The sequence below is a fragment of the Podarcis pityusensis genome, assembly GCF_964106645.2.
Source record: "Podarcis pityusensis genome assembly, chromosome: 5".
In the NCBI taxonomy this organism is placed as follows: Eukaryota; Metazoa; Chordata; class Lepidosauria; order Squamata; family Lacertidae; genus Podarcis; species Podarcis pityusensis.
The window spans coordinates 42,895,080-42,918,685 of record NC_138032.1 but is presented as its reverse complement, the minus strand read 5'-3'; the positions used below and the strand labels follow the sequence as shown (position 1 = coordinate 42,918,685).

Sequence of the window (23,606 nt, the reverse complement as noted above, 5' to 3'; positions counted from 1 at the left end):
AGTTAGAATAATTAAGAAGTCCTAGAACTAATTATCAGCTTTGACTCCCTCCGCCCCCCCAAAAAACGTATAGGGGGTGTAAAGGACCTTTTCAACCCCCACCCCCTTTTTATGCGTGGCAAAAAAATAGCAGTGGTCTGTACCCACTGACAGTAATGCAATATCCCCACCCTTCTCTAACGGGGGTATGCTACCTTCTGGCAGGACTCAATGAATTCCTCAATAGTCACCACTCCATCCTTGTTCCGATCCATTTTCTGAAATGCAACAACCAGGGATACGAGAATTAAAGGCAAGGTAACATCTGTTTCTTAGGAGCAGCTTCAGGCACACTACAATACCCACAACCAGGAAGGACATCCTTGAGGCAGACCTGGTCAGGGAACCGGTCAGCTTCTAGGTAGCTTCAAAGGCATTTCTGGCAGAGAATGGCCCCCTACCTCACTAATGACATCTTGCAAGCATTCAAGGAAACAGCAGTGGGCTGATGCTGCAAACAGGTCCACTACTATGATTGTAACAGGAAGAGATGGGAGATGCTGCCTCTACTGGAAAGAGGAAGGAAGAGTGGCCATTGGAAAAGCTTAAAGTTCTGACAAAACCCTGTGTTGAGTTTTCTACTCTGTGTTGACTCTGTACCCAAATGCACACATTTGCATTCCAAATGTGTTGAACTACAACTCCCATTATCCCTGGCCATTGGTTACGCTGGGCAGGTATGGTGGGAGTTGGAATCCAAAATGTCTGGAAGGTGCCAAGATGGAAAGGCTTTTCTAGGAAGAGGGCAAATCCAAATATCTTGACTAAAATAATCCACTCGCTCAACTACCAGGGATGGGAAGGTTTTGTAGAACTGCAGGATGCTGACATGGGGTGGTAATTATGTTTTACTCAGAGCAGACCCATTGAAATGAATGGTCCTTAGTTATGTTCATTAATTTCACTGGGTCTTCTTCACCCATGGAAATGTCCTGATTCAAGGCTCACCTGGAAAAAGCTTTCCACATGCTCCTGAGGTGCTTCTTCTCGCATGGCTGGGTAAGTGTATTTGCCCATCATGTCATAAATGGATTTCATTATGTCCAGCATTTCCTGCAAGACAAGAGCACAAAAAGAATGGCAAGCAGAAATCAGAACTCGATTGTGGGCTGAAGGAGATTCCTAAGAAAGTGGACAACAAGCAGGAGAGCCCAGTATCTTCTGGTACCATTGACTCCATCTCCCTCTATATGTACCTCTTTGGTGATACAGCCATCTTTGTTCAGGTCATAAAGGTTGAAGGCCCAGTTGAGCCGATCATCTATAGTACCACGTAGAATAATGGATAAGCCAGCCACAAAATCCTGCAGGGGAATGAAAAAGAAAAAGGCTGGGGTGGGGTGAAGAAACAATCAAGTCTAGCTCAAGTGCCATGAAGGCTTGAGATTTAAGCCAAGCAGATTCTGGGATGTGGAGGGGACCCAATGGCAACAAACTGCAAAGAGCAACTCACAGAGTAAAAAAACCCACCTGGGGAAAGAATTACTGAGAATCTGATTGTTTAATACCCTAGAGCAGGGGTGAGGAGCCTATGACCCTCCAAATGCTGCTGGACTACAACTCCTATCATCCCATCCCATTGGCCAAGCTGCCTGGGGCTGATCAGAACTGGAATCCCAACAACATCGGAAGGGTTCCTCACCCCTGACTTAAGAGCTTTCCTGCTGATCTTCCTGCTTCAACCTTCATGATTATTTTTTGACAACAGAATTTGAAATTAGAACAAGGCAATCTGTCAGCATAACATTTATTCATTCATTCATTTAAATTTGTTTCCATTAGGGCAGCCATTCCATTGGCTTTATTTAAGTGTGTAGACTGAGGAAGTTTCAGATATCTAGTACATAATTACTTTATATTTTTTAACTTATTGCTACCTGCCCTAAGCTTCCGGGGTTTGAATCTTGAAGTAAAAAGATCTACAGAGTGTACTTGAGAGGAGAGAAATATAAATACACACAAATGAAAGTTCACAAAACTTTTGGGAAAATCAATAGGCAAGAGAGAAAAAGCTGTTGTGGTTGTTCACTGGAGAGAGTGGGAAAGATGCCTTCCTCAGGTAGGATGTCTGTGTTTTTTTATGTCATTTGCCCTCACTCTACTTAGCAAAGAGCTCAGAAAGGCAGGTCCATGCACTTCTACCAGGTGGCCTCACTGACCTGAGTTGCAGGGTTTAGGTGCATAGACTGAAAGTGCAGAAATAATTGTGAGATTTTAGGATCAGTGGAGCTGTAAGGCTGAACATGCTGGGAATGGGAATCGACCAGGGTTGTTTTGCATGCAAAGCAGATGCTCTACTACTGAATTACCACCCTGTATTTAAGAACTCATTTGGTACTCATAGGTGACAACGAATGTCTTAAAAAATTAAATTTATATCCTGCCCTTCTTCCCAAAGGGCAGCATACACATCAGTGATAAAAGTACACAATTTAAACACCTGAAAAACTGCACACAGGTGAGCAGTGGTGGAGGGACTGTGTGTTCCATCTCTCTCTTACACTCAGTATAGAAACCAAGTAGGCTGTAAGAAGAGGGAAGTGCCCTTCTCTGCTTAGAAATGCTGTGGGCTGCTGGAGAAACAATATTGTAAGCCTGCTTTTTGTGGGCTTGTTTGCAATGCCAGAAGCACTGTTTTTATTCTGTGAAACACCCAGTCAAGGTTTGTTATAAAAGTTGCTCTATAAATAACATACCACGGAATTAAAAGACGCCTGCTTCTTGGGAGAAAAGCAATGACAAACCTAGACAGCATCTTAAAAAGCAGAGACATCACCTTGCCAACAAAGGTCCATATAGTTAAAGCTATGAGTTTTCCAGTAGTGATGTATGGAAGTGAGAGCTGGACCGTAAAGAAGGCTGATCGCCGAAGAATTGATGCTTTTGAATTATGGTGCTGGAGGAGACTCTTGAGAGTCCCATAGACTGCAAGAGGATCAAACCTATCCATTCTTAAGGAAATCAGCCCTGAGTGCTCACTGGCAGGACAGATCCTGAAGCTGAGACTCCAATACTTTGGCCACCTTATGAGAAGAGAAGACTCCCTGGAAAAGACCCTGATGTTGGGAAAGATGGAGGGCACAAGGAGAAGGGAACGACAGAGGACGAGATGGTTGGACAGTGTTCTCGAAGCTACAAACATGAGTCTGACCAGACTGCGGGAGGCAGTGGAAGACAGGAGTGCCTGGCATGCTCTGGTCCATGGGGTCACGAAGAGTCGGACACGACTAAACGACTAAACAACAAAAAAAACAACTGCATGTAGAATCTTACCTCAAAACTGACTGAGCCATCATGGTCGGTGTCAAATGCGTTGAAAAGGAAAGTTGCATATGTACTGGAATCTGAAAAGAAGTGCATCACAGTAAATGATTAGGAGGCCTTTTACCAAATGTCAACAAACCAACCGAATCGCAGGCAGAGAACAACCAGAGAAAGTGACTATAGCTGCAGCTTTTGGAAATACTTTATCAAGTGCCAGGAAATTATTGTTGCTTCCCCTTAGACATAGATATCTTATTTATTTATGGCAATATTTATTGTCTGCCCTTCTCTAATAAAGTATACTCAAGGCAGCTTACAAATAAAAACATATTATCATGATAAAGAACAGTCCTGGCACTTAACAAGAAAAGCCTGCTAAAGTAAAATGGTCTTAAAAGCCTGTTTAAAATTGAGCAAAGAGGAAGCCATATTTAACTACAAAGATGTGTCATGGACCGTTCTCTTGGGCAAGAAGCTGTGCTTGGCACAGCAGGCAGGGAAGCTATGGGCAGCTGAAGATGACTGTGCCAAGGCCCTCAAGAATATATCCCAAATTATTTCTAGCAGCCATCAAGCCACTCACTGTCCTTATCTGGCCTCCCAGTTCCTCCAAAAGATCTCAGCTGGGAGTGGCACTCACCTCCCTGTGGGAAGAATTGTGAGTAGATCTGCTTGAAGCTCTCTTCATTAACAATGCCACTAGGGCACTCCTGTCAAATGGAAAAGTGCAGACAAGTTCACCTTGGAAGAGCTAGTCTAAACAATACCCCAGAGTAGGTCCAGTGTGGTGAGGTGTGTCATCAAAGAGGACTTTGAGGAGCTGACTCTCATAACCAATGACAGAAAGCAGATCACCTCTTAGGGGAAAACTTGAGCAGTGTCTCTCAGGCTGCGGGTGATCCCACTGTACACGGCTGTGTGTGTGTGTGTGTGTGTGTGTGTGTGTGTGTAAGTAAGCACGTAAGTAAAACAAATGCTTCTGAAAGCAGAAAGCAGCATTACCTTATTATCTACTGGTGGTTACACTTGAGATAATATAGGAAGAAATTCCAATCAGAGTGCAGAATATAGCCAGTAAGATATAGCAAGAGGGGGCTATTGTGTAGGGTGCCTCCCCAGGCTCAGAGGAAGTCATAGCATGTAGCTGGATTCTTCTGGCATCCAAACATCACAAAGAAAATCCCTCTGTGCTTTGGAGGCATCCATTACTGGCCTAGGAGGGATGAGTGGTTCAAAAGCAGAAAGAAGCATGCCACCCCATGTCGAAGTGCTGGTGCAATTTCATTTATATGAGAATTAGTGGTGTGTGCTGCTGTATAGACACTCAAGGGGGAAATATGTGTGTGTGTGTGTGTGTGTGAGAGAGAGAGAGAGAGAGAGAGAGAGAGAGAGAGGGCGCTTACTGGAGCCATACAAGAAGTCTGACGCTCCATCTTTGTTCCTGAGTAATGGGAAGCACTTTGGCTGGGCAGTGTGTTGGAAGTGCCTGCCTATAGTCACAAAAGAGGATTCCATTATAGTTATAGTTTTTGTGACTGTAAGTTACAAATTGCAAATTTGATGTGTAGTGAGTGGATATTTTAAAATATGCTCTCTTCAACAATATGGAAAAGGATAGTCTCTTTCTTTCTATCCAAAAGTTTTGTACTTGTTTTTTTAAAGCCTAGTATAGGGGAAAGAAATGGCCCCCAAGCAAGCTTGTAAGTGCACCAGCAACAAGGGGAGTTTCTTTCCAACTCACATTCTTGAAGCCTCGGTACAAGACCTGCAGCTCCTTGCGGGTGAACTTGGTTTGCTCCTGCAGCTGATCCAGGCCCTCGGGCCGATGACAAACAGTGGAGAGCTCAAACTCATCCTCTACACTGTCTGCAAGAAAAGAAAGAGCTTCAAAAGTATAGCATGGACAGAACCAAAGCATCCCACCTGCATTCCTTGAATTATTTTTTTTCAAAGTGAGGTGTTGAATTTCCTTTCCCACCCTGCATTGGCACAAATAGACCCATCTCATGTGCATGTACTCTGTGGAACTACCTTTAGATGCAAGATCTCACACCTGGATTACAGCCAGAAATCAAGTGCTGCAGTATCATCCTGGCCTAGAGGAGGTTTAGAGAGCTTTGGTCAATTCAGGATAGAGCCCTGTTTGTGAAATGCATTAATACCCCCCTCCCAATACTGCATCAAGGGAAACGATAAGTATTAAATTCAGATCAATTTGGATAGGAACCAGAGATAAGAGTTGATTTACACCATCTTCCATGGACACAGGCTGTGAACAGTGTTATGCACTCCTCACTTCAATGCACATTAAGAAGACTAGGGTCAGTACTACCAGGTTTACTTTCCTTTGGAAGAAAGAAATGCTTGTGGCATTTTTGTATTTTCTGTTGACTTACTGATATACAAGCAGAGATAATGGAAGTAGAAAAATTATTATGAAAAGCAGCAGAACCACTAACGCTGCTTTGGATTCAAAAACATGTTAGTTGCTAGGTAGGCAATTTCATAATGTCAGGCCCATTCACCAAAATCAAGGAAACCAAACTCTTAACAGCATCAAATAAGTGACAGAGGCATTGACTGAGGCAGAAGCAGATTTTAATTGGAACCACACACAAACTCAACCCAATCACACTATTATAAGTAATCAATCAATGAGATGCATCGGCTGTTGTCATGATGGCTGCATATATTGCCTCCACATACAACCTGCCCTCTCCAGTGTTCTAGGACAAAATCCCCACCTTGCTGTCCTTTGTCTTCCTATTCATTTTGAGCTCTGTCAACTGGAGTAGAAAGCTGGAGAAGACAGCTATTCCAGACACAAGTTCATCCACAAAGCAGCCATACACAATTAGCGGCTTGAGGCAGAGAGCCTACATTTTGTCTCCTCTATTCCCTTTTGTCCCTGCCTACATCACTCTCACAGTCCTTTTATAATACACTGCTTTGGATTGGTGTTTGAGAAAAGTGGCCTACAAGTATTTTATATAAATACTATACAGAAGGAATCCCTTCTCCCACTTCCCCTGCTCCTGGGAGTTAATGATGTCACAGAACAGAGAAGACACACAGAGAGGGATAAAGTGTCACTTGCTTTCGCTGATTGAGGGGATGGATTTGGGCTGACGGCAGCAGGACAGCAGCTTGAGGAACCGCTGCTTCAGGGCTTTTTTAGCGTGGCCAGGTGGGTTGCCTGCAAAGAAATGACAGTTGCCAACCAGGAGAAGCATTAACATATGCACCCTTTGTTCCACCCACACCCGATCCCTAAGCACCAGCCACAACAAGACATGGTATGGATCGGAAAGACAGTCATGCATAGCTTCAATGCAACAGGGAAATGGATCCAGCACTGTCACAGTACACCCAACAATGACTCACAACTCTTCTAAAGCACATGCATGCTCCCACTGAGCATCAGTTGGGCACGAAGAAGGGATGGGGAACCTGTGGCCCTTTAGATGTTGTTGGACTCTCATCAACCACTGGCCATGCTGACTACAACTTATAGAAGCTGGAGTCCAACAACATCTGGAGGTCCACAGGTTTTCTGTGCCTGACCCAAAGGAAGCTGCAACACCGGGAGGGCCAAAGAAACTGCATCCAGGTGTTTAAGTGTGCACTCTTTGCCCCAAGAAATCAGCTGCTCCAATAGATGAGTGACATGGCATTTTCCAGCATGATACCCTGGATGGCTGTATCATGATGTGCAGCTCAGTCAGTATCACATGATCTTAGGATCATGGTTTTGAGCCACATGTTGGGCAAAAGATTCTTCATTACAGGGAAGTTGACTAGATGACTCTCCTGGTCCCTTTGAACTCTACAATTCTATTATTCTAAATGAGAGTTAGATCTAGTAGCTCAGAGCAGGTGAATGAGGGCTTTAGGCTCCACCCTTAGCTCTCAGGAGAAAATGGCTGGGAGTAAAGATGTGCACCTTCCTCTTCCTGCCTCTAGGAAAGCAGCAGAGGCTGTGTGGAGAAGGAAGTTCCTGTAAGAATGGTCAGCATTTTAAGACAAATGAGGTATAAAGCTGAGCTGTACAAATTAAAACATAACATGCGGTTGCAGCCCACAGAGGATGAGGAATAAATGAAGGGTGCAGATATAGAATGTGTGCAAAAACAGATAGGCAGGTTGGATGAAAGGCAGCTGTAAAGGTTGGCATGGTTGCCATCTTATTGCGAAAAAACCTTTTTATACACCTTGGTAAAAATGGCTTGGAAGAAAATGTCATTCTACAGCACACCAAAATTAATCTCTTTTTACAAAAAGGATAAACACTTTCCCCTTGATAAAATAGTTTTTCAACTATTGCAGTCCGGCTGTAACTGATCCTTGCCTTTTGTGTGTTGGGTATCAGTTGCCTTGTTCTCTGAGCTTTGCAGGTCTCCCCATCATCATTGCAAATGTGGGACCAGAAATGTCTTGTTTCCCCTGCATTCATCAACAAAATCTCTTAAATAAAACTAAGGCCACAACTCCTGAGACTGCAAACTCTTACCTGGGAGTAAGCCCCACTGAACTCAGTGGGACTTACTTCTGATTAGACATGTAGCATTACACTTTAAGTGCAGGGCCGTACCCAACAAAGTCATTCTAAGAGCAGACTCATTAAAAGCAATGGACTTGACTAACTTAAATCCATTGATTTAAATGGCTCTTCCTTGAGTATGACTTAGTTGGATACATTCCAAAGTTATCAGGATGCAAGTTGTGCTGAACTCAGAGAGAGTACATATACTCTAGCTCAGGCCACTGAGCACTTAAAGGTGAAGGGACCCCTGACCATTAGGTCCAGTCGTTGCCGACTCTGGGGTTGCGGCGCTCATCTCGCTTTATTGGCCGAGGGAGCCGGCGTGCAGCTTCCGGGTCATGTGGCCAGCATGACTAAGCCGCTTCTGGCAAACCAGAGCAGCGCACAGAAACGCCGTTTACCTTCCCACCGGAGCGGTACCTATTTATCTACTTGCACTTTGATGTGCTTTCAAACTGCTAGGTGGGCAGGAGCTGGGACCGAGCAACGGGAGCTCACCCCGTCGCGGGGATTCGAACTACCGACCTTCTGATCGGCAAGCCCTAGGCTCTGTGGTTTAACCCACAGCGCTTAGTTCTGGGGTTTTTCCAGCTCTCTTTATCAATAAATTTATATATCACCTTTAAATTTATTTATTTATTTTGTAATTAATTAATTAACTAGCTAGCACTTAAGCACACTTACCTATTTGAGGGCTGGGGAGGGAAGATCCCTGAGGCCAGGGAACGGAGTATCTAAAATGAACCTGCCCCATTGTTAAGAGGCTCTGCTCTGAGTGCTGCCATGCTGCCACCTGCAGAAGTGTGGTGAGTGGTGATAGGGAAGAGAGGGCTTTCCCAGTGAATTCACCCGTGTAATGTGGAATACACTTCCCAGGGACACTTTGCTGGCACCAACTCTCATTGTCTTTTTGATGCCCGGTGAAGATATTCCTGTACTTGACTACTAATGGGTACTTAATTTCTGCCATTTCTCACTTTATTGCTGGATTTATTGGTGATTTTATTTGCTATGTTATTGTTTTGTCTGATTTCAGTTGTTTTATTATTCTTTCACCTGGATGTTTTGGCCAAGCAGCAGCCTAATTTTTGATAGGAGAAGATATGAAAGCAGATCATTTCATACTTGTCTCAAGAATGCATGAGAATAGTTTTTTACCAGGGTTGTTGCACTGATTGCCCTCCAGATGCTGTTGGAATCTATTTCTTATTAACTCCAGCCAGCATGTTCAATTGTTGGGGGTGATGGGAGTTGTAGTCCAGCAGCACACACCAAGATACTTACTTGTGGGGGTAATGGGACAAAAATTTAAAGGCATTATTTCCTCTAGCCTCAGTTATACTAGATTGCTACTGAGGCCAGTAGATATCAGATAAACTCACCTTTTATTGCCCAGAAATGAATTTTTTTTAGCACCATTGTAATATTACTTCCTATTTACTTCCTCGGGTCAATTTAAATGTTGCTGCTTTTAAGCTTGTGTACAAGTGTGTGTGTGTGCATGCATGACTCATGACTGCAAGGATGTTCTGAGCATTATAGAAAAGAAGTGGCAATGACTGACAAATGGAGACAAACAGGAATAGCTAGAGAGATGAGCAATACAGGAGAAATGAGAGACACCATGACCCAGACAGCCAAGCAGTTAGGGACATTTGCCTCAGACCAGACCAGGTCAGGTGCAAAGCCACTTCCAGGAAGGAAGGGAACCCAAACCACCAAACCCACAGCAGCACCTTTCAGTAAGAACACTGAGAACACAGCAGTCAAGCATGCACTTAAAAGGAAAGATGGTTTGGGGAAGCAATAAAGTTGTTTATTTGCTCTCCTGGCTTTGGGCATTTTGTTTCAGCACATGCTCTTTGGGCAGCTTTGAATAGTGCCATACATAATAATTTCACAAGGAAGAGTAACTTTAAAAGGTAGTCACTCACTTTCTCACACACACTTTCCCCCCTCTGCTCTATGATCCACTGAACATAGCACACCTATAAAGACTGCAAAAGGACATGGGAGTTTTGCACAACATGAAAGCTACATACTCCATCTTTTTCACAAAACACCCACTAGGGAGGCTGGGGAACATTTGCTCCAGTTGATGACCACATAGATTTATGACCGTGCTCTACAGAAAATAGCCTCTAGATGCACAATAAATAATAAATCAGCCCAGGAAGCAAGTATATCTTTATCCTGAGCAACTTGCTCCAGATCATACACACTGCCTCTTTTGCCAGTAGAGTGTATTTTTATTTCTCATGGAAGACTAATCTCACTATTGTGAATAGAGGTCTGATCCACTCCTATCTGTGCCTTGCCCCCCACTTCTCATTGGTTGTTGCGGATCCTGAACTGTATAAAAAACTTTCACGTCTTGCTTCAATTCTAACCTGAAGCACAGGTTTAGTCTCCACAGAACTAAATCATCCTTTCAGGATGAATACAAACAAGTCATATGAATAACACTGCCCAGTGTTGTATCATCCAATTTGACCACAGCTCTCTGAACAAGCTTAAAGGAAGCTGGGATGAAAACACCAGAATTCACTACAAGAGACCAAAAGCAACAAAGTCTATGCAAGTACCTGCACACAGGGCTACATATGAATTAGCATTGGCTCCAATAACTGATTCCAATAAAAAGGAGCTCCCTAAACTACCAGAAGAGCCCTATACACAGGAGAGATGCAATCCACAGAAAAGGGCAGAATATATTGTTGTGGTTACATTATGGCCAGTCCCCCAAATGCAACTCACCCCAGAAAAGGTCGTCAGATAGGTGAGCAAATTTAAAGCTATACTGTATTGGCAGCATTTCATACACAGCTGAAATAAGCCACAGAAGAAGGACAATTAGCTCAGAGTCCTCTGTTGAAAGTCAAAAATGAGGGTGCTACAGAACACTTTAAATGATTGTGTGCACCTATCTGCTGGAAGGAGAAGGAAGGATGCAGACTTCTAGACCTTGGGAAAAAGTACACAGCAAATTTTGGAGCTGTCCTTGGTGCCTACTCTCACTGCAATTTCATTTTCCCATTTAAAACATCCAGGGAAGCCAAATCAAACAACTTCTCCCTCCTCACTCAGAAACAACTAACACCAAAAGATATATAAAGCTGTAATAAAGCAAAACTTAAACACAGTTCTTTGCAAAATCAGGCACAATCCATATAATGAATAAAAACTTGAATATGTATGCTGTCCCTCCAGCTACCAGGTGGAGCTAATATACAGAAATTCCAACTGAGTGAGAGAAATTTAGAAAGGAAGAAGAGTAATGGTTGAATTGGAACAAAAGAAAAATGCATGGCTATAAGTGCAGAACTAAACATTGCTTCACCAATTATATATCTGTAGTCCCACAATAAGGAGATATAAGAATAACCTAAACTATTCCCACAGCTGGTGATATCCATGCCCTAGTAAGATCCAGATTCAGGTACTGTAACAAGCTGTACATTGGGCCGCCCTTGAAAACCACTCAGAAACTTCCGTTGGTTCAGAATATGGCAACTGGATTACTGACTGGTACTAGCTGATTAGAAGAAATCTCACCAGTATTAAAAAGAGGCTCATTTGCTTCCAATTTGTTCTTCTGCATAATTCAAGACGCTGATTTTGACCTATAAATTCTCATACGGCTTGGAACCAGGATATCTAATCTGAAGGCTCATGTGCTGCCATGAGACTCTGCCCCAGTCTAAGATCCATCTCAAAAGCCCTCCTTTGCATGTCACTAGAGTAGAACCTTTGGTTAATAGAGCCCTGCTTGTGGAATTCTTTCCTCAGGGACACTTACCAGGCACTGATTTCCTTTGCCAGACTGGTGCTGTGCAGGTGTTTTGGACTGCAACTCCCTCCATCCCCGGACAGCGCAGGTTGCAAGAAAGATTCTTTGCAGTATCTTTGCAGTATCCCAGTATTAACCTTCCTCCATGAAAGTCACTGGCCATTTAGAAAAGGCCATATTCGTGCCTCTGCTGCTTTGGTTTACTATACTTTTTTTGGGAACGGATCTTAGAGAGACTGGAATGCCAGGAGATATAATTAAATAACTAAGGCATAAAGCCGTCAACATGGATAATGACTTGTACTTGGTATTTCCCCGTTGCTCTGCAGTGAACTAACAGGTGGTGGCAGCTCAGAGGCCTTTTAAGAGCTGCAGGAGATGTCCTATATATTCTTTTACAATGCTAGATGTAGCCTAAGGGAAAGTGCAGAAGGAGATAATTTCATGTTCCAAAGGAGTGCGGCACCACTGACAATATGGACAATGTACTTATTGGAAGAGCTGCCATGACAGGGAGGTACATGGCAGCCAGTGGATTGCCAAGATTAGCAACTAGAACAAGGCTTGCTACTATTTCCTGTATGGTGGATGCAGAGGACAAGGAAGACAAACCTGCTGCTGAGAGGCTGATAAGACCGGAACAGATTTCAATCTCAGAGTAAGTAAAATGGAACAGACTGAGGATGTGCAGACACCATCCTATATTAATATTCTCAGCATTACTTTGGTTCTGCAGCACCAAGCTCAGTGTTTTTGATAAGGGCCGATACCATCATTATGGTGAAAACTCCCCTTCTGAGTGAGCAGGATGGAGAGATCTCAAATACAATTTGCTGTTCTTGCAACATTTGCTGGTTCATGTATTCTATAGTACATAATTTGAAGGGGGTATGTTTGGCAAGCTTAGACTCTCAACTGTCCCCTAGAAGATAAGAGCCTAGGGAATATAAGAAGCTGCCTTATACTGAGTTATACTGCCTTATACCTTGGTCAATCTAGCTCAGTACTGTCTACACTGACAGGCAGAGGCTCTCCCAGGTTTCAGGCACTGGACGTTCTCAGCCCCACCTGGAGATATGGGGGATTGAACTTGGGACCTTCTGCATGCAAAGCAGATGCTCTGCCATTGTGCCACAGCTCAGAGTCCCTCTTGTCCAGGATTTCACAACAGATGCCACGAGAGGAAGCTGTTGCTCATGATGCAGCACGACATACCCAGACGCTCCACAGATATTCTGGTAGGAACATGTTTAAGGAAACTGTGAGCATGCAAGCTGAATGTTATGCTACATGGGGAACATGGAGTCTTCAGGTCTGCTTACTCCAGAAAATGGATGGGTTCTACTGGGGTGCCTCTGGTTTGAGGTTACCTATCACTACCCTTGTTCACATTTTCATCCCACAGACAGTTCTCAGGATCCACAACTGAGCCCATCCATCCCAGTGTGGGTAATCAACTCATCAATTTCAATCTGCACTTTTGCCCAACATCCATCTCAGACTAGATTATGTGTGAATATTCCCTGGCCAGGCTTTTATCTCCTCCTCCGCTCCCTTTCCAAGCTGTCACATTCCCTTGCCCCACTCTGAGGCCTCCGTTTCCTGCCAACTGCTCTTCTGAATTATTGATGCCGGTACTTCAGGAGCCATAATCAATAAAGCCAGCTTTTTCATCCTCCCCATCACCCCCACCCAGTTAAAAATGCTCAGAAGAGCAGCAGCCTTTGGGCCACCAATGAGTCAGCACCTTTGTGGGTTTGTGGAGAGTAGTAAAGATGGTGCTCTAAAGAACCGTGGGTTTCAAGGATGACTCTCCCAACACCATTAGTCCCTGGCATGGCATGCCTGTGATGATGCAGCAAGGCTTCAAAGCAGATGGCACCACCTCTCCAAACTACTAGGGGACACCACATTCCACCTTGAAGGGCCATGAATATGCCAAGGTTGTTAAGGGAGGGAGTTACTGGCATGGTGGGATATAAATAGCACTCAGAGAAAGCGTATACACCAAAGACGGGGACAACATCCTATCTGATGGCTCTAGAGCATGTGCAGACCATCTAGTTGCATGGGGTATTGGCAGGAACAAAGGGAAAAGCAAGCTGAAAATATAAGGGGCAGCCTGCCACCATTTCTATGTGTCTCCTTTTCTGGATACATCCTTAAACTTATATGTAAATAAAGCACTCTTTTCACTGCTCCCCACCCCCAATGCTAAGAAGTAGACTCATGTTGCTTGTAGGCTCAGTGATGTCTTTCTAAGCAAACGATGTCAAACCGCACATTGTGAAACACCAGTCATAAAGTCTGCACACATGACACTGTTTCACAGCATGAATGAAATGCAGAAGATGTGCACCAGCACATCTATACATTCAAAGGTGGTAGAAAAGTCCTCCCCCCCCCAATTTTTTTATTTTGAAATAATAATGATCATCCTTGGTATTAGGAAGCACTTTAGAAGTCTTCAGAACACTCTGCATATACACTGTATTGTAATACAACAGTCATGTAAGGCAGGTCAGTGATATAATCTCCATATTTTATACAAGGAGGTAGATGAAGCTGAGAGAGGGAGGGTTGCCTCAGGCCACCCTTAATACTTCACAGCAGAGACAAGATATGAAACGGGATCTTTCAGTTTTGCAGCTCTCTCTACCAGATGCACATTATCCATTTTCTATACATTTTAGTATAGAAAATTTTTCAGACATAAAAGGAGAGGCCATCACCTTCCGAGTTTTCTTGCCTTCAACACTTATGCCATCAGCATCAGCTGCAATCCCTGGTACCATCCAATGCATGTGTGTTGCACAAAATACGTGTCAGGGTATCCATGAAGCCAAAATACACAAAGTTCATGACAGAGGCAATCAGAATGAAGTTCAAGACACATACCACTGCTTTAGCATAGGACAGTATGTATGCTATGCAAACTCTTAAAATAAAAATCTTGGACTAGGAAAACTCACATTCTGAGTTATTGCAAGAAAATGTCCCCCCCCCCCCCCCATGAAACCAGCAGCTGTGGCAGTAATGATGATCACCAGCTTTTTAAAAGGATTGCAGTCAGGACAGAATGTAACTCTTAACCAGTACTACAAGACACAGGATCAAACAAAGGAAACTCCTGTCCCCAATATTCAAGATTGGTTACCAACAGATGGGGACAAAGAAAAGTGGATGACTTTCTCCATCACATCCAGGAGCATCTGGCTGGACACTGCTGGAGGGAGCATGCAGGACTAGTTGGACCGTAAGCCTAATCCACTGAATAATTATTCTGATCTTATCTCTGCAGCCATAAGAAACAAGCACATGGGCTTGTAATGAAAGCATGGATTCTTAAGAGGCTGGATTGTGGGCCCCACAACAATCTCAACTTGTGCATGGCTCAGTCAAAGACCTGCTGAGTCTATTAATTAAGACAATCCTAGTTGTTCTTAGGTTACAGTAGCACCCCCCATGCTCAGCCCCTGCAAAAAGTAAGAGAAAATGTTCCTGCCTATGGCCCCCCAAAGGCATAGGTAGCGAAGCTGGACAATGAAAGAGAAGAAGACAGAAAACTTGGCTTCAGTGCAGTTTTGGATGGGAAGAGAAAAAGGTGGTGCAGCTCTTTCTTCATTGCTCCACCAATGGTACAGTAAGCCTGCTTTTCAGCCAGAGCTCACAGGAGAAACAGAAAGTGGGGCTGTTCATACGGATTATAGCCAAGGGCTCAATCCCAGCATTAACAATCTGGTATTATCAGGCCCCATCCAAGAGAAGCCATTTTTAACTTAGGGTTGGGATGTGGGAAATTCCTACAGATCTTTTATTTGCACTCTTCCACAATTAAAGATCAAAGAGATCCAACATATTTCAGTCTATAAAGCACAAAGCCTTGTATCCATTAACACAGCTTTCATTAGGATAAGGTCAGTGTTTCTGTGCTTCCACTCACAGCCACCTTGCTGAGTACTCAGCAGTTCTCGTGAGCCAAGACTGAGCCCTAGCACTGAGCCAAACCTTCCTTTGACAAATTCACCCTGTTCCATCTTTATGCCCGCACAATGCCAAACTGTATTTTAGCCTTTACCCAGTAATACTGCAATGCCAGCAGAGCTTTTTCCTCTGTGTGCATTACACTGCCAGGGGGGCAGGCCAGGCAGAATAAATTTCAAGGCCCCTCCTTAGAGTTGTTTATCTTTAAATGGACTTGCACCAGACGGCTCTTCAAATAGAACTTTCAGATAGAGGACTGTGCTTTCCATACTTCAGATAGAGGACCATGCATATGATCACCTTATGTATGTAAGAGTTTATTAATAGTAAACGGACATTATTTGAGGGGCTTTTTTTAGTTTTGCTCTCGCCATACTTTTAAAGTTTTAGGATTCTTTTTCAGTTTTTCTTTTTTAAAAGTATTTGAATCTTACATTTTGTGGCATTTCATAGTATATAGAGTTTAATAGCAGAAAACAAGGTTTTTAAATATCTGGGGGAGGGGAAATATTCCCTGGGTAGAACATCATCATGAAATACATAAACACAAACTCCTCTCAGCTGAGCACCATCCTGAAATTCAGTAGGCCTGGACAGATTTTACTTCTGCTTAAACAATCACAACTTGGTTATGGGAGACTAAAGGAGGGTTAACTCCTGCTCTCCAAGGGGACTAGTTTGACAGGAGGAACTGCTGTACCCATGCAGGAGAGGCAGAATAAAAGAATAAAATAACAATCACCAAAAGATTCACAAAATGGGAGGAAATCAAAAACCCACAGTAGGACAATACTTTAATTAGAACCAATCATGATGCCACAAAATAATTCGCAAGTTTTTTATTTCTCCAGAACAGTTTCTCAGAATGTTAAACAAAAGAAAACAAGGTTGGAGCGAGGGGGGAGCTGTAGAATGAAACAGTCTTAAGATGGGCTCTGCTCTGTTGGGAACAAAAGGAGTAACGGTCTTACTAGAGTTTGCTATTTTGAAAAAAGAGCTACGTGTTCTACAGGTGTGGGGAACATTTGGCCTTCCTGGTGTTGCTGAACCACAACTCCCACCACCCTGGCCGTTGGCCATGCTTGTTGGGGCAGATGGGAGTTGTAGTCCAGTAACAACTTGAGGGCCAAAAGTTGTCCACACCTGTTGTGCAGTGAGCACAGAATTACAAAATGTTAAATCTGTGTATGTGTGTATTTTCACGTTTCCCTCATTTTGTGAGTGTGTGTGATTGTGTGTGTGTGTGTGTGTGTGTGTGTGTGTACAGTAGTACCTCGGTTTATGAACTTAATCCGTTCTGGAAGTCTGTTCTTAAACCAAAGCTGTTCTTAAACTGAGGTGCGCTTTCCCTAATGAAGCCTCCCGCTGCCAGTGCCCTTCCACCGTTTGGCTTCTGTTCGTAGACCGAGGTAAAGTTCGGTAACCGGAACACTACTTCCGGTTTTGCGGAGTTCGTATACCAAATAGTTCGTAAACAGGGTTGTTCTTAAAGTGAGGTACCACTGTATACACACACACACACTCACAAAATGAGGTAGACATGAGGATAGGAGAGTTGCTAATCATTAATTACACTGTGAATAATAATCCATAGGCTGCCCTGGCACTCACATTAGAGAGGCTTGTTTGGGATCAGGTGCCTCTGAATTGAATGACTTTCCAAGGGAGGACAGCAAATCGAAAAGAAGCTGCTTTCGCCATCCTGCACCATCTCGGGATTCATCGTCTCCCACCTACCTTGTCCTGCCCTTTTCTTATGCTGGGCAACAGCCAGAAAAAAGCCAGTCTAGTGCTTGGCATAGACACAGGGATGATCAGCATGGACTGCAGTGGGGCTGACTGCAGGGCCGCATCCATTAATATCTGCAAACCATTAGGGGATTTTGTTTCACCAGCTGGCATGACGCAGCAGTGCCTGGCCTGGGAGCACTTTTGTGGTCAGAAATAACACACGGAGGGAGGGGGAGGCAGGGGCCGGAGGATCAGCTCAGAAACAGGGATGGATCCTCACTCATGCCCTCGAGCAATGTACTTGCTGGGTGGGAAGGTGGAGACCAGGGCAGAGCCATATAGGCCAAAGAGAACAGGTAGGTTCTCATTTCTGCTTCAAGGATGACAAAAATTTGTGGGAGGGAAATGGCACATAAGAATTCCTCTCACAAGTTCCCAGCATTGTATCAGTCTTGAGCAGGGCACTCTAGGGAACTTGTCTTGAGTTACAGGATTTCCCACAGGCCTAGTAGCGATGGCAGGCTACTAGATCAGCTGACTGGCAGAACTTCAAGAGTCCCTTTTGGCCTGGTGATCTTTAACCTTGGCAGGTGGGTGTGACATGGCCAGAATGGCCTGAGGGCCCAATGATGTGAGGCCTGGCAGGCCTAATTAAGCCTATGGAAGTTCCCCTCTCCCACTGCTCTAAAATAAAACTGCAAATATCACAGTGCTGTTACACAAATCTACGGTGTGACTGCATTTGGAATATTGTGTACAGTCCTGGTCACCTCACCTCAAAAAGTATATTGTAGAGTTGGAAAAAAGATTCAGAAAAGGGCAACCAATCTGATCACGGGGATGAAATAACTCCACTATGAGGAAAGGTTGCAGCATTTCAGGCTTCTTAGCTTAAAGAAAAGGTGAATGAGAGGTTTATAAAATTATGTGTGGCATGGAGAAAGTGAATAGAGAGCAGTTTTTCTCCTTACACTCATTGACATCCCATGAAGCTGAATGTCGAAAGATTCAGAACAGATAAAAAGAAAGTACTTCTTCAGAAGGTTGACAGTTGAACTACGGAACTTGCTCCCACAGGAGGCAGCGATGGGCACCAATGTGGACAGCTTTAAAAGAGGATTAGATGGATTCATGGAGAATAACACTATCTGTGACTACTAGCTATGATGGCTATGCTCTGCCTCTGTGATCAGAGGCATTAGGTTTCTGAATGCCAGTTGCTGGAAACAGCAGGAGGGGAGAGTGCTCTTGAATTCAGGTCATGCTTGCAAGTTTCCCATATGTATCTGGCTGGCTATTGGGAGAACAAGAAGCTGGACTAGATAGGTCACTGGCTTGGTTAAGCAGACTCTTCTTACATTCTTACACCATTTACAAAGTGGTTGTGGAAGAAATGAAAAGCAGGGCTCACTCCCATCAGCTCTGCTGAAAGACCAGCTCCATCTGGCACATCCTGTCCCTGAACTATTTAACTTTAGGAATTGGTACCTGAGTTTGCTTTTCCCTCTTCGCTACCTGTCCATTTCCCCATGTGTGTGCCATGCCTTTTATATTGTAAGCTTGTGGGCAGGGACTATCTTATTTGTATGTAAACCACTCTGGGAGCCTTTTGGGGGTACAAATGCACTAAATAGATAGATTAATAATTGTGGAGGACTAGGGACCTCTAGCCACACGTCTGCTCCTGTGCTCCTGCAAAGATGCTGCAAATGACTCTTCATGCAGTTCTCAAGTCATTATTGTGCCCTACAAGACCAAATTATGGAGAACCACAGAGCAACCAATGACAACATTTTGCTGGACAAAGCAAAACAGGACTTGTCGTGGTACTCTATTCTTTAGTGGATGTACCTATATAGGCATAATATTCTGATTAGATACCATAATTGCAAATCAGAGGCATCAAATTTGATTAGGCCCTACACTTCATGCACAAGGAAAATAAAGAAGCATTCTAGAGAGACACTGTATAGGATCACAGGAAGGTGCCTTCTACTGAGTCATACCATTGGTCCATCTAGCTCAGGGCTGTTTTGACTAAATGGCAGAAGCTCTCTGAGGTTTCAGGAAGGGGACATTCCCAGCCCTACCAGGAGTTGTCGACTGACCCTGGGACCTTCTGGATCCAAGGCAGATGCTCTAACACTTAATGCACTTCCTTTATGCATGTAGGCAACTGGCGTGGCTGCTAGAAGAGGCACAAAATGCACCCACCACAGAAACCAAGTGGGCTGTCAGAGGGTTAGGGAAGCCCCCTGCTCCACAGCCAGCAGAGAAATACAACAGGCTGCTGCAAGAAGGATGGAATTCTGCATCGCACCTCTACAAACCCCAGCAGGCCGTTAAATTTCCCCCCCAGGCTAGTGTGGGTTTATTGACAAGACTCCCTTTCTCTGTGATCTTGAACTGCCATTCTCTGCTATGTGACCCATTTTCCCTTACCCATCAATGTTACCATGTAGGTCGTGAACAGATTATTGGTTATGTTAATAGCAATGCGTTTCTGGTTTTGTCTCTTTGCTAAGTTTATAGCCAGGGGTGACTGTCTATGCACGGGAAACAAGAGGTCAGACTACAATAGTGTTGTGAAACAGATAGATGACGAAGTGAAAGGTGCTTCGTAGGGCCATCTATAGAGATGGTGTTTTACTGGCTCTGCAGCCATGCTATGAAGAAGTGCGACCATCAGACAACTGGGGTGACTTGTTAACCTTGGATATGCCACAGTTTTATCTGCCAGACTATGATCTCTCTCCTTGTGTAGACACATATTGAATGTCTGCATCCTCTCAGGCAGAAAATCCATTCTAAAAACCAAACAGCCAAAGAATTAGACTCCACTCCCTGTAGCCCAAACTAAGTCATCTGCAAAGCAACTGGATGCTGTCCTCCAACACATAAATCTCTGGGAAGTCCCAGTCTCAAGCAGCAACAAGTAGAGCAGCCACAGATCTCTGTCCAGAATGTCTGCACAAAGAGATAACGCAGCAGGCACAATGGAGGGGGCAGAGTTAAGCCCAACTCTCAGTGGAGAAAGCAGGCAGGAATGGAAAACCCATGAAAGGCAAAGCACCATAGCTGCAGCAAAGCATGTAATCCACTTCTGAGACACCTAACTTGCCCCTCTCCGCCAAAGGGGTGGGGAAAATGGGACTGGTTTTTTCCAAGGTGAAAGTAGGAACTGAAACAAACTTATTTACACTCGTGGCTACATGGCCAGTGTGAAAAGGACAGACAAAATGGAATGTCCCGTGAATGGGGAAGGGTGGGAAAGATCCTTTATGAGCTCCCAGAACCAAGAAATCTCCTCCAAAATATCACACTAAGCAATGGAGTCCAGCTCTGGGAGCAGCCTGTCACAGGGCAGGAGTAGGCAAGTGACACAAGGGTCAAACTATGCACAGAGCATTCTTGCCCAAGCAGAATCTACGGTGGCTTGCTTGCTTTTCTTATTTCCCTGTCTCTGCTTCTTGGAACTGTATTGGTTTTCAGGGCTAATTCCCAGAGTTCTACAGGCAAGCAACCTCAGGCAACTTGTTCAACACTCAGGGCTTAGCCACACTTCCTCTCATTCTGCCACTTTCCCCTGGGGAAAACTCTGCTTTTTCAATTTGAGCAAACAGCAATTTGGGTTTCCCTGATTGCCATTTGTTCCAATCTATCACTAAAGAATGGCTTTTCACTTGCAGAGGAGCGGGGCAAGGGGAAAACCACTCAGACCTGTCCTTCCATGCATGGCACAAGTAGAAGTGCGGATGAGCCCACAGTGGAGAAAGAGCATGTGAGCCATCTAATCACCTGGTCAAACTATTACCCTTATATGGCGTCATCACATATTATTTTCATTCTGCAATGTTATAGGAATATTGGAAGCTGCCTTATACCATGTGAGATCACTGGTCCATCTAGCTCAGTACTAGATGGTGGGGACTGAACCTGGAAACCTTTGCATGCAAAGCACATGCGCTTCACTGAGTTACAGCCCTTCCTCTTCTATTTTAAAAAAAATAAATTTATTTAATTTTCAGATTTTGAAATTTACAATCAATCGTCAAGCAATCAAAATGAAAAGAGACTTCCATAAATTCCCATGGACTTCCCTCCTCCCCTTTGTGGGTCCTTATGTTAACATTTTTCCTCCTGCATCTTCCTCTTCTAAGTGCTGCAGTGAGGGACAATGGGTTCCTCCAGACAAGCACTATTTTCAGGGAGGGACTCAAGGGCATACTGGAAATATAGGTTTGTGCTGTTGAAGTGGATTAAAGTGATCTGTTGCCCCAGACTTTTTGCAGCTAAGAAAGTGACTAGGAAGTGCACTTAAAAGGATGGGATGAGCAAGCGATTAGTAATAAGATCATTTCCTATTAATCAGAATGAATGTTCATTGCCACATGGCCCCCCTTGCAAACAAATCAGAATGAATGCTTAATAAAGCCTGGTCATAATCTAAGCTCCAGGTAAGATCTGTGCAAGCAAATTAGCACGAGTGCTTAATAAACAGGTCGCCTAGAGAAGCCCAGTCTCAAGGAAGTCTAGCATAGGAAGAGAGGGGCTGACACCTTGAAGCAGAAGGGCATTTGCAGAGTCCACCACATCAAAGCACTGTACAGAAACAGAGATCGTTATACAGGGCTCATCAATACTTTCACACTTCCGACTAGAATAAGCACACAATGCCTGTCTCTAGTCATCCAATACTACTGCTTCACATGTGTTTATTGCCAACAGAAAGCAAGCTACCACCTCTATCAACATAATAACCCATACACACAGTGCCCCCTCCACCTTCCAATGCCATCCGTCACACATCTCCTGCTCAGGTTCACCATGCTTGTTTACCAGTCCACACTCCAAGCATGCACCCCTAAAATGTTTTTTTGCATGCAAGGTGAACGCATGTATTAGTGGCACCAAGTTGGTGCCACACTCGTGCCCACTTGCTACAGATCTAGATGGGGTTCAGAAAGTTCCATGGTTTCCTGCCTCTTTAAGAAGTCATCACCCTGGCAGGGGACACTGTGTCCAACACAGGCTTGTGGCTTAGATGACCTGCCTGCTTCGAAGTTCTAGTTCCCCCAAGGCTCACCCATTTGGTGTAGAGCTTCTCTCTTACTTTGCACAAAGTACAAGTTTATTTTAGTTTCCAGTTCTCACCTTAAGGATAGGCATTGCTGCTTATCCCCTGTATTTAGCATAGTCTTCAACTGCACACACTCCAAAAGGTGTACGACCCTTTCCACACTCTCATTGCCCCTTAGAGACCATCCAAGTATTATTATTTTTTATTTTCGAAGGAATAATAAAGCCTTCTGGGTTGCAGCAGAGGCTCCCTCTCCACTGTTGAACTAAACTTAACTACCCATTGCCCTGTCAAAAGTGATAGATTTGGCTAATCAAGGCTCACCCTACAACCAGCCAGAGGAGTACAGATTAAGCAGAGCCAGTTCCCCAGGACCACCCCTTTCCCTGTGCATTACCTTCCAAGGAGACCGGCTCAAAGAGTCCAAACTGCTCCAGCACCTTGACGAAGAGGACCAGAACCACCAACACAGCAATCATCTCCAGGCCTTCCAGGTTCATGGTGAAGGGGACTCATGGCATCAAGGCCCTCAAGCCCACCCGTGCCTGCTCTCCCAGCTCCTCACTCACCCCAGCTCAGCCAGGGTCACCCACATGCCCGTGGGTCCTTGTATTCCCTTTGAAACGGTGCTGCTGCTTTCAACCCTGCTGCTGAAGATCAGCCTCCATCAGGAACAGCACCGGGGGCACCTCTGACCCTCTCCCAAGGGGCACAGAGATTGCTGTGCCTGCTAAGGGGAGAAAAGGGTCACACAGTGCAGGGCAGGGAGTTTGCGAAGTCTGAGGCAGTGGAGTCTGAGCTGCGCTTGCCTGGCTCGCAGAGATGAAAGTGAGAGGGAGAGAGGGAGCGTGGCAGCAGCGCCAAGAGAGAAATGCAAGGGGGGGGGGAGAGAGAGGAATGTGTGCAGAAGGAGCCCTGCCCTCCCATCCCATCCCAATGACACCAACACAATTGATTTGCTTAATGCAGCTGCTAAGGAGATGGGAGAGTTAAGAGGATCTTGGCTTGTGCCCAGGAAAGTTCAGTGCAGATGGGAGGGGGCATTAAACAGGGAGAGACCCTCATGTGACGCCTCAACATGTCCAGTCCCAGCACTGCTGCGGGAGGACACCTGTATCTCTCTAGGCACTGCCCTTGCCCATCTCTTGCTGCAGAGGAAACAACGGAGCTTAAAA

General features: G+C 44.5%; 1 protein-coding gene across 5 annotated transcripts in view; it reads right to left on the bottom strand.

Annotated features, from left to right (window-relative positions):
- The window catches only part of KCNIP2 (potassium voltage-gated channel interacting protein 2), a 106,429-nt gene that overhangs the window by 4,736 nt on the left and 78,087 nt on the right, over nt 1-23,606 (bottom strand). For 2 of the 5 annotated variants that reach the window (XM_081007095.1, XM_081007094.1), the window contains exons 2-7: nt 5,045-5,169; nt 3,944-4,013; nt 3,313-3,383; nt 1,236-1,343; nt 988-1,092; nt 195-257 (exon numbers count right to left, since the gene is read on the bottom strand). In XM_081007095.1, coding sequence (XP_080863221.1) covers nt 195-257; nt 988-1,092; nt 1,236-1,343; nt 3,313-3,383; nt 3,944-4,013; nt 5,045-5,169 — 542 coding nt within the window. Of the gene's footprint in view, nt 1-194; nt 258-987; nt 1,093-1,235; nt 1,344-3,312; nt 3,384-3,943; nt 4,014-5,044; nt 5,170-6,396; nt 6,500-22,828; nt 23,218-23,606 lie in introns of those variants that run through there. The other 3 variants (XM_081007096.1, XM_081007092.1, XM_081007093.1) reach the window with 3 other exon arrangements.